The sequence below is a fragment of the Cucurbita moschata genome, unplaced genomic scaffold (assembly GCF_002738365.1).
Source record: "Cucurbita moschata cultivar Rifu unplaced genomic scaffold, Cmos_1.0 Cmo_Scf00005, whole genome shotgun sequence".
Classification (NCBI taxonomy): domain Eukaryota; kingdom Viridiplantae; phylum Streptophyta; class Magnoliopsida; order Cucurbitales; family Cucurbitaceae; genus Cucurbita; species Cucurbita moschata.
Genome location: NW_019268521.1, coordinates 4,135,027 through 4,145,477, shown reverse-complemented (window position 1 = coordinate 4,145,477; position 10,451 = coordinate 4,135,027). Strand labels below are relative to the sequence as shown.

Below are 10,451 nucleotides of genomic sequence, written 5' to 3'. Positions count from 1 at the left end.
GGGGGGGGAGGATTTTTTTTTTTTTTTTTTTTTTTGGATAAACATATGGTTTAATTTTTAATATTTGAATTTTTTTAATTTTTAAATTAAAAATATATATAACCCTATCGTTCCCATAGGTTTCTGAGCGTACGGCCGAACCGAAACGACGTCGTTCGTTACATGGGGCCACCAGTTTTGTTGGGCTTCATGACCCGGCCCATTGTAAACATCATAATTTCTGAATTCGCAGTGAATAATATATATATATATATTTATACTTTCTAAAATAATTTTTTGTTTGAATTAACACAAGAGCATATATTAAAATCTCTAATTTTTCCTTATTTTAATTTTAATAAATTGTATTATTTAAACATTATACTTAAAAGAGATTGATATTAAATTTAGTTGAATTATATTAGAATCCATTAATGTGATTTGGATTAAGGAGATTGGGCTGATTATAATTTTAATATGTTATCAATGAAAATGACCGTAGAGGATTTATCCAATGAAAAGGAAATTATATGTGAGATCATTTGAATAATTATTAAGCCACGTGTAATAGGTGGCGCAATATTTTTCTTAAATAAAAACCGAAATTTATGGTGATAGGGATAAAAATTAATATTGTAAAAGTTAGAAAAAACGAAATTAAATGAGAAAAAATATCTGTCCCTTTTATAATATATATAATTATTTTGTTTTGTTTCTTTTAGATTTAGTAGTTAAAATAATATTAAAATTGAGAGTTAAATAGGGGGGGAGAATATTCTGTCTCCCAGGGCTTCCAAAGGGACAAAATTTGGAGGCTCTTGGGAGCCGGGGAGGGGCACTCATCCATTCTATTCCTCGCCCAACATGGATGTCATGCTTCAATTCCCAATAAATCTTACTCTAAAATCCCATATTAAAATGTCCCATATTGCAGGACCGTTGGGAGTGAATCCCACATGGGCTAATTTAGAGGATGATTATAGGTTTATAAGTAAATAATACATCTTCATTGGTATGAGTCTTTTGGAGAAGCCCAAAGTAGAGTGAGAGGTTATTCTCAAAGTTAATAATATCATACTATTGTGGAGAGTCGTGAATCCTAACGGCATCATTTTATATTAGAATATATTTAGATATTTTTTTAAATGATATTATGTCACAATAGTTAAAAATTCGAATATATTAGTCATTTAAAATAATGTAAAGAAGCCTGAATGATTCGAGAGTGCCGTGGGAATTTGTAAAACGACATAGGATCATCTCTATCCGAATGGGCTGGGCTCCTGACAGCTTGATCGGCCCAAATTATAGTTTGGGCCTGAGCTGACCGGCCCAAATTATAGATGGGCCATGAGCAGTCCAGTAATTTAATTTTATTAGGGAATTTTGAATAATTTAATCTATATTTTATTACTGAACGGTCTAGACCGTTCATTTTTGTTTTGACTTGAGAAAGTGCACAAACTCGTCCAGGTGACGTTCATTCTTATCTCCGTCTCCAAACAACTCTTTCATTTCCATTGCTCTCTGTTTCAACCGTTTGCCTGTGTCTGAACCTTCTGCCATGGCCGACCTCACCGATTCTGAAACTGAGTCGCGCGTGAATGATCCATCTCTTTCATTCCTCTCGATCTCGATTCCGAGTTTCTTCTCCTCCAACAGTCTTGCGTTCAATCCCTGGTCGTTCACTACAGGAAACAGAATCATGACTCGCCCGAATCCGAGCCCTTCTATGATTGAGTTCCATCCACAGTGAGTCAAACAGCCGCCAACCGAGTTGTGACTCAGTACCTTCACCTGTGAGATCCATCCTTTGTGAAGCAATCCTCGGCCTCCGACTTGCTCCTTGAATCTGGCTGGTAACATTTCTGACTCGTTCTTATGTGAATTTCTTCTCAGAATCCACAAAAATGGAATCTCTGATTTCTTCAGCCCGAAGGCTAGTTCAGTGACGTCTTCTTGACTTAGAAATGCCTCAGTTCCAAATGAAACGTACAGAACCGAGTTCGGTTTCTGTTTCGCCAACCATTCTTTGATATCTCCGCTCAGTTCCTCTGCGTCTTCCGTTGATGGAGGTAGGAATCCAATCGGAATGACTGGCTTCTGGTAGAGCTTTGAGAGCAAATCGAACGATTCCGGTTCCAGTTCCGGGGAGCTTCTTACGGCCACAGCCACACTCTCTTCGATTGAAACACCAAATCTGATTGAATCGGACGTTCCGGATTCATTTCCGGTTGCTCCATCTAAAGATTTTTTTATCTCATGGTACCGGAAGAGGATGTTTGATTCTGGAGGCATCCACTCAGGAACCTTCATGAAGTCCTCCACCGTTGACCGGGAACCTCCGCCATCGGACAGCTCCGACGGCGGGCCGAGGAAGGCAAGGAACGCAGCGGTGAAGAGGCTGAAGTAAACAGTCGATATACGGAGCTCTGCCGCGATTGGCGGAAGCCAGTGAGAGGCGTAATCGTAGATAATCCAATCGGGATTTAAATCGCGAATCAAATCGGTCAACGGCGATTCCAAAGAGTCGAAGGCCTTCTTCAATAGCTGTTGCTTGTTGTACGGTACGTCGGAGGAAGCCTCGGCGGCGATCGGAAGACCGTCGACGGGGGGCAGAGGGAAGCCAACGAGGTTTACGGCGGAGGAGAGGTGTGGGGGTATTTTGGGAATTCTACCGAGGTTCCTTGGGGTTGATATGAAGGAAACTTTAAGGCCCTTTTGGGCTAAACAAATGGCGAGACGAGCATAGGGAATGAGATGGCCTAAGGCTAGCCATGGGAATACCACTACGTGCAAAACGCCGCCGTTTGCCATCAAAGCAAAGCACTGAATCAGTGAAAGACCAATTGCTTCAGCTTCAGGCTTATGGATCTGAAATATCAATATTATAAAGAAACGGCCAATTATTGTGATTGAGCAAATATCAGGAGCCGACATTTTGGAATATGAACTATCATTTCATTGTTTTGATTATAATATTGTTACGGGTAAAATCATGCGGTGGCGCATGGGTTCGAACCCACGATGCCTATAGGCCCACGCATCCAGAAAAGAAAACGAAGATTCTTGGAGACCATGAAGGCCAAGCCGAGGACTGAACATGTTACACAAAAGCTTAATTCACTGAACATTGTCAGACTTATCTCAACATCTCTTCCACTAAAAATGTAAGAGTCTTCGTCGATTCGGTACTAACTTAAGCATCAAAATGTGTGGGATAAACACCGCATTGGTGTAATGTGGTGTGCTCGATTAAGGGACGACTAGGATGCTTGACAATAGTTACGCAATCAACATTTATTATTATTTGTGGAAAGGTTTGGGTAAAGCAAGATCAGCTCTTTCAATAGCTTGAGCATTATGTTTGCGAAGTTGGGCTTGGTTAGTAGTGCTCGCTTCATTGTTCTGGAGGCTCGTTGAGTCGTATTAGTTTTCCCTTTTTCCACGGGACCCAAATGCAATCAACAACTACCATATTGAAATTGAAGAACTACATCCCGACCCAGTCACAAATCTTGAACTTTTTAGCTTTGACTTACCACAGGCACATCGGATTACTAAGATACTTTACGCTTACGAAAATGTAGGCCTATAGGATGGTGTAGGCCTCAGTGAGGTGTTGCTGCAGCTTATTACCTCCAACATAAATGATTCAAAGCGGGAAGGGGAGAGCAAACGTGCGAATATCGGTTTAAATATCGTCCAAACCCGGACATGCTTGTTAGTAAATTAGAAGGGACTGCTGTGGTGAGGCATTAAATCAAGGAATCAAGTTTAGTAACTACTCATTTTTGCCTTTTAGGATGGGTGGTGTAACTGATAGTGTCTGAAGAAGTTTTGATGGAGCTGAGGCTATTAAAGATGAAGAGGAGGGCTTTCTTTCCACGCCTCTCATTCGAGAAAACCTTCAATTGAGGAGGCTATAGACCACCAAACACTTTCAAATCTGTTCCTAATCAAGGAGGGATCCCTATATTGTTGTAGAATGGATGAGGGCTAAAAATGTTTGGATCGTGTTTGCCCAATGAAGCGTTTCTGGAAATCTAAAGACTTCGATGTCGTATTGAGCACGCCTTGTCATGTTCCGACTCTTTTAATGCCAATAAAATGCTTATGTTAATGGAATCATGGAAGCTTGAATTCTCATGTACAGAAAAAAGGTTTTAACAAAGGAGAGGAATATATGAGAGTGGAACTCTGGGATAAGTTTTGAGTTTGAAAGAAACTAATAGAAACAAAGATTGAAAGCATAATATGAAAATAGATATCATGTTTTTATTATCATTACACTAGGAAGGGCTGTATAATTGTTATGTAATCAGCTTTAAATGCCAATTACAGTCAAATGTATCGTCAATGGGCGTGAAAGTAACTTTTAGCTGTTCGGGTCGATGACTTTACAGAATCATGTTTGAATCGCTTCCAACTCGCAACACTGCCCGGATGGCCATTTCGTCACCATGACTATTTCCTTCTACCATCATCAAATAATTATGCAAATTTCATCTTCAAGCTTATTGTGTGAGTAACTTTGAGTCACATGCTACTATTTTAATTCTTCCAACAGTCTCTTGGGAATCCTCGTTCTTAAATGTTGCATCCTGCAAAATGAATGTCCAAACATTGTCGCAGAACCGATAGGTGTGCAAATGTCCCTGTTGCAAAACACAGAATAGGTGTGATTGGTGTGGGCGTTATCAGATACATTCACTTGGCAAAAACAAATTGATTGGTGTTATGAACGAAAGAATCAAAAGAAATGGCTGGGAAGATCTAAAAGAATGCCAGGCCCGATGACTATATAACACCTTAAATATTGCTGTGTGATTGTAAATTCTTCATTTCTTTTAAAGAAAACTTATCATATAATCTATGCACTATCAACTTTCAACCGAGTATCATGAGAAAATCGACATCCTTCCGATTGAATAGTCGTTAAGACTCATTGTGGAACCTGATATTGTAGCAAGGCCATATCCCTAATGACATCGATTACTTTATCGCCAGATTCCAAAAACACAAAGTAACGAAGTTCAATCCAGAGAGACTTATTCAATGTGCAATATTTTATACTGAAAACGTTTCAAGAATCAGGGGAAAACAAAACAAGGAATGGAATGAACACAAGTAACCTAATGAAAAGTTCCACCAACGAAACTTCCACGTTTCAAATACAAATGTTTGTATGCTGTGCATTTGTATATGAAACCAAAGACCACGGAAAAATATTCTACTACACATTCGACATATGGATGTGTTGCCGACATAACAATTTGGCTCAAGGCTAGACGTGCACTACAGCACAAACAGAGCAATCTCAGAACAGGCAGACACAACCAATTCCTCTTATCAGTTATTAAATCACGTTTCAAGTTTATAATGTTGACTTTACTTAGCAACATAAATCTCTGCATTAAAGGATTCGCCAAATTCATAAGCCAGAAAAAAGAAAAAAAGGATACCTTGATAGACACCTTGCTTTTCACCTGTGATTCCAGAGCCTCAGTCATGGACTGCAAAAGCCAAAAGTGGAAGGAAATTAAATCAAACAAGACCTTAAACCTTAATTCCGTACACAAATCCAAAAAAATATAAAATCTTCAAACAGCTTTGACTGTACCTTATCGAACTGGACAAGAACTTGAATAGCAAGCTCCGGACTAAGAGTACCGTTCTGGACCATTTCGTCCAAAGTTTCAGTCAAACACATTCCGATCGTCGATCTACGGTAGAGTTCAAACGTTGCCATTCTTCTTCAGAAAACAAGATCTGAAAAATATGGAAGCTCTTTAGCTAAGATATCAAATTTAGTAAAAAAAATACACGTCCAGAATTGACAAAATCTTCAGAAAATTTTGAAACATAGCATCAGAATTCGAGAAAGCTGGCAAAATCTTCGAAATAAAAGCGAGAGATCAATTCTAAAAGGAACGAAATAAAATTAAAGAGCGAGTACAAGCAAGGAATTGTAGTTACAGATTGTTGGTAAGTATGTGATTCTTCTCGTTTCTTGATTCTAACCGGGACAACGATGGCTCCAAAGCTTTTCGCGAGCGAAGAAATTTGGGGCTTTTTATACCCTAGATTTTGTAGATGAGGGTATATATAGCAGCAAAGAGACGGAGTAGTAATTCATCAAAATGACGAATTTCTCCCTAGAAAGCGACTTTGTTTAATCATTTTGGGCCCTTAAGCCTGTTTTGAGTTTCGACGGCCCATTACGCTCGTCAGCCCAATATGCCCTCTTTCGGCCCGGCCCAACAAAGAAAAGGTTTCATGACATTAAAATATTACTCCTACTCCATATGTTTTTTAATGGTGAAAAATTATACTTTCACATTGACACCGTTAAAATTTATTCTAAACGGTTAAAAATTGACTCGGTAATTAAATTTCTGAGAAACTTTTAGTTCACAACATTATTGGCTTAAGTTTCATAGAGTTACAAGACTAAGACTATAATTATAAATTTTGAAATAAAAAAAGAAAAAAAAATATATTTTATGAACGTGTAGAGACGTCGGATGGGGGGCCTTCGAGGCGGATATAATCATACATGACGCCGTTGAAAGATGAAGTATTTATAATTTGCGAAAGGAAGATGGTGTTCTCTCCTTCTACCAATACAGATCTCGACATGTCGACACTATAGAGTCGATAGAGTCCATGAATTCCATGTCTTGCAATTGCATTGTCGTGCCCAATTTGTCCTGTCGTAAATAGAGCCGGCTCTACTTCTGGATTGTTCACCCGAATCTATTTTTATTTGAAAAGAAAAAATAATATCACATCTTAAGTAAATTTTGTCCAAAAGAGTAAATAAAATGAATGAAAGATGAAAATCTAAAAATAAAATTCATGATCATTCCCTAAATTAGTCGACATGGGACTTTCATCATCCAACACCTCTCCTTAATCGAGGCTCGACTCCTTTGGAGTCTTAGTCGTTTTTTACTGCCTTCGAGGAGACTTGACTCCTTACACCTCCCCTCGAACAAAGTACATCTCCCCTTAATCGAGGCTCGACTCTTTCGAACTTTGGAGTCTTAGTTATTTTTTACTGCCTTCGAGGAGGCTTGACTCCTTTTCTTTTGAAGTTCTTTGTTTGACATTTGAAGATTTACCAATCTATTGACACAACTAAATTTAGAGCATGATTATGATATCATGTTAGACGAATACGACTCTCCACAATGGTATGATATTGTCCACTTGAGCATAAGCTCTCATGACTTTATTTTGGGCTTTCCCAAAGAGTCTCCTACTAATGAAGAGAGTATTTATTTATTATAAACCCACGATCATTCCCCAAATTAGGCAGCTAATCGTTTGATCTAAAATGCTTAAAATCTTTATCACCCAACGTCTCATAAAGTTAACAACATAATAGAATGAGTACCTGTAATTCAGCAACATTGGCGGTGGCCAAAGCCACTCGCAATTTATAGATACCGCTCTTATCTATGTTGTTATCGAGTGTAAACTTGATTTGCCACGTGGTTGGTAAATGGGACCCATCATTTCTAGTCCTGCAATTAATTAAAAAAAATATATATATATATATATATATATATATATATATCCATAATTAAAAACCTTATAAATATATTTTAATTGACATATTAGCATATATTGGAACTTACCGATTAACATGAGCGAAGAACCAATCTTTTGTGTAATCACTGACTCCAACGGTATATACTAAGTCTGTATCAGGATATAATTCTGCATATCTCTCCCACAGTCCATATTGCCTGAATCTGTTCAACAGTAATATTCTAAGAATTTAAGCTATTTAATTTAATTATTTTCTTCTGTCACAACTACCTTTGAAATTAATAATTAATTAATTAATTAATTAATGATATATTAGTTTGAGGTAATGTTTTTCCGGAATTAATATATATATATGTTAGAGATTTTCATTTAATTTGTGGGATTAAGGCTCGGTGGAGACTAGTCCCAAACCGAATGTAAAATGGAGAGTGAGTGGAGAAAGATTTCTCGATTAAAAAAGGCTAAAATAAATGAAAATTTTGTAAGAGGGGAGATTGGAACCTGTTCCCGCTCCATAGGCATTGTCTAATATATTATTAAATCAACGTAAGATTTAAGAGAAGCGATCGCCATAGTTGAAAGAGAAAAGCTCTCGTACCTATCTGGATGGTGGACGTATAATTTGTTAATATAATTTGGGTTAGGATCAGGAATATAGAATTCAGCTGCAGAGCGATCAGGAATGCCTATTTCCCACAACGTTGGACCATTCCTAGGTGGCTCAAAAACAAGATCTCCCACATCCATATCACTACCTGAATATAATTACAAATGTTGAGAGTTCTTTCACTTCTCGAGTTATAAGCCTCATTCACATAGAATTTTGTCTTTTGTAAATTTGAACGTTTAACCTCTGAATTCATAATGTATATATTGTTCTTAATCAAAGGAAGATATTTGAAATGTGAATCAAAACCTGCAGAGACGCTAATGACAACGTCGTAACGGTAGTCACCAATGAAGCCAGGAACCCAAGCATAAAGATTGTAGTCGCCGATGCGTACATTTTCGATGCTAAACGAGCCATATGCATCTGTTTTGGTCCAAAATTGGTAGCCCTGATCATGGTTTAAGGAACATCATTTTCTTAGTTCTCATTATATGTTGAAAATCAAATAATCAATCGCTCCGTACCTTGGTTTCGGTCTGCCATGATCCAGCATCTCCCGGCGCTGCCAGTCCCACATATGCCTCAGCTGCTGGCATTTGCTCTTGGTTAACATATCTGCTCACAAATGCAGTGAAATTACTATTAATTTTTATAAAAATAATTTAACACCATCTTCAAAGTTTTAAAACACGTCCGTCAGGAAGAAGTTTCCACACTTTTACAAGGAAGGACGCCGCTCGGTGTCAGGCTCTAATATCATTTGTATTAATTCAAACCCACCGCTAGCAGGTATTGTCCACTTTAGTCTATTATGTATCGTCGGTTTTAAAACCCATCTATTTGGAGAGGTTTCCACACCCTTATAAAAAATATTTCCTTCTGTTCTCCAACGTGAGATCTCACAATTCACCCCCTTAAGGGTCCTACGAGAAATCTCACAATGCAATACATAATGGGCTAAAACAGACAATATTGACTAGCAGCGGGCTTGAGTTGTTACAATTGGTATCATAGCTAGACACCGAGCGTGTGCCATTTAGGACATTGGACCCCATGGGGGTAGATTGTGAGATTCCTTGCTAAACCCCAACAGTAGAGTGTGAGATCCCATATTAGCTGGAGAGGGGATAAAGGTGTAGAAACCACGGCTTCTCGAGTAGACGTGTTTTCAAATTGTGAGGCTAACGGCCATACGTAACGACAAAAATAGACAATATCTATTAACGGTGGACTTGAGTTGTTACGGCAGAAACAATAGTAAACGTACGTGTCAAGGACATATAAGTTGCCAGTCAATCTACCACGTTGGTTTGGTGGTGGGAAATTCTGAGAAGCTGGAAAAGAATAGGGCCAGCTTTGAACTTCCTTCGTCATCTGAGAAATTAGTGAGATTAAAATAAATATATATTCATAATAAAAATAAATAAATAAATGAAAAATACCTGAATTTTAGCATCTTCCCACAAACAAAGTGGATCCCTTCCATTAGGAACAGAATTAAGATAGAAAAAGACAGGCCCAAACACTTTCTTCCACGGCTCATCAGCATTCAGCTTCAGCACCAACTCCTCTCCTCCATAGTGAGCGCTAAGAAACATCTGAAATTTGTGCCAATTATGTAAATTCTCGGCCTAATTAAAGGGTTGATCATGAATTTATAAGGAATACGTGATGTCAATAGAATTATCAAATATCGAACAAAGAAGTTGTAAGCCTCAAAATTATAGTCAAAAGACTAAAGTGTTCGAGGGCTCCAAAGAAAGAGTCGAACCTCGGTTAAGGGGAGGTTGTTCGAGGGTTCTACAAGCCTCATGGGAGGCTCTGTAGCGTATTTTGTTCGAGAGGAGTATTATTGAAGATCGTTGGGTGAGGAGTCCCACCTCAGTTACGAGAGCTTAGGCTCAAAGTGGAGAATATCTAAGAGGTAATACTTACTGCAAGAGCATATGGTCCCACATGAGAGGTGAGGTTCTGTTTGAGCGGTCCGCCGGATCGGAACTCGCTGCTCGGAGTGATTTGCCAGAAACCCACCGGAGGGTCGTCGGAAGGATCCATGGATATCCATCCATGCACTTTAAGATCTTTATTTTCACAAGAATATTGGTACTTATCGTCCACCTCTCCCTTGAACGCAGCTTCTCTAGGATGGACGAGCAATACAGCTTCAGGAAAATCCAAGGTTTTGCCTCTGCCGCCTACTCTATCGTCAGGGAGTGGCATCGATCTCTTTCTGTTATCTGCTATCGCCATGTAATGAAACCTATATTACAATCAAACAAAAAAAAAAAAAAAAAAACATCAC

At 38.4% G+C, this 10,451-nt stretch overlaps 3 protein-coding genes across 4 annotated transcripts in view; all 3 read right to left on the bottom strand.

The window, feature by feature from the left end:
• Positions 1-1,216: 1,216 nt before the first annotated feature.
• Positions 1,217-2,832, bottom strand: LOC111443197 (UDP-glycosyltransferase 91C1). Its single transcript, XM_023080906.1, has one exon. It carries the CDS (start codon positions 2,794-2,796, stop codon positions 1,411-1,413), a length of 1,386 nt encoding a protein of 461 aa, XP_022936674.1. The 5' UTR covers positions 2,797-2,832; the 3' UTR covers positions 1,217-1,410.
• A 1,380-nt stretch (positions 2,833-4,212) lies between these two features.
• LOC111443199 (transcription initiation factor IIA subunit 2) lies at positions 4,213-6,078 on the bottom strand. Of its 2 annotated transcripts, none has more exons than XM_023080910.1 (4): positions 5,939-6,078; positions 5,603-5,751; positions 5,445-5,495; positions 4,213-4,637 (listed from the first exon to the last, which is right to left on the bottom strand). In XM_023080910.1, exons 2-4 carry the CDS (start codon positions 5,729-5,731, stop codon positions 4,497-4,499), a joined length of 321 nt encoding a protein of 106 aa, XP_022936678.1. In that variant the 5' UTR covers positions 5,732-5,751; positions 5,939-6,078; the 3' UTR covers positions 4,213-4,496. The 2 variants fall into 2 exon arrangements, with proteins under 2 accessions (XP_022936678.1, XP_022936677.1); XM_023080909.1 differs by having other exon boundaries at positions 5,959-6,077.
• A 296-nt stretch (positions 6,079-6,374) lies between these two features.
• The window catches only part of LOC111443196 (probable rhamnogalacturonate lyase B), a 6,897-nt gene continuing 2,820 nt past the window's right edge, over positions 6,375-10,451 (bottom strand). Inside the window, exons 6-14 of the mRNA XM_023080905.1 lie at positions 10,085-10,409; positions 9,592-9,747; positions 9,417-9,523; positions 8,674-8,764; positions 8,456-8,597; positions 8,138-8,294; positions 7,626-7,742; positions 7,382-7,511; positions 6,375-6,738 (exon numbers count right to left, since the gene is read on the bottom strand). Coding sequence (XP_022936673.1) covers positions 6,484-6,738; positions 7,382-7,511; positions 7,626-7,742; positions 8,138-8,294; positions 8,456-8,597; positions 8,674-8,764; positions 9,417-9,523; positions 9,592-9,747; positions 10,085-10,409 — 1,480 coding nt within the window. The 3' untranslated portion in view covers positions 6,375-6,483. The remainder of the gene's footprint in view (positions 6,739-7,381; positions 7,512-7,625; positions 7,743-8,137; positions 8,295-8,455; positions 8,598-8,673; positions 8,765-9,416; positions 9,524-9,591; positions 9,748-10,084; positions 10,410-10,451) is intronic.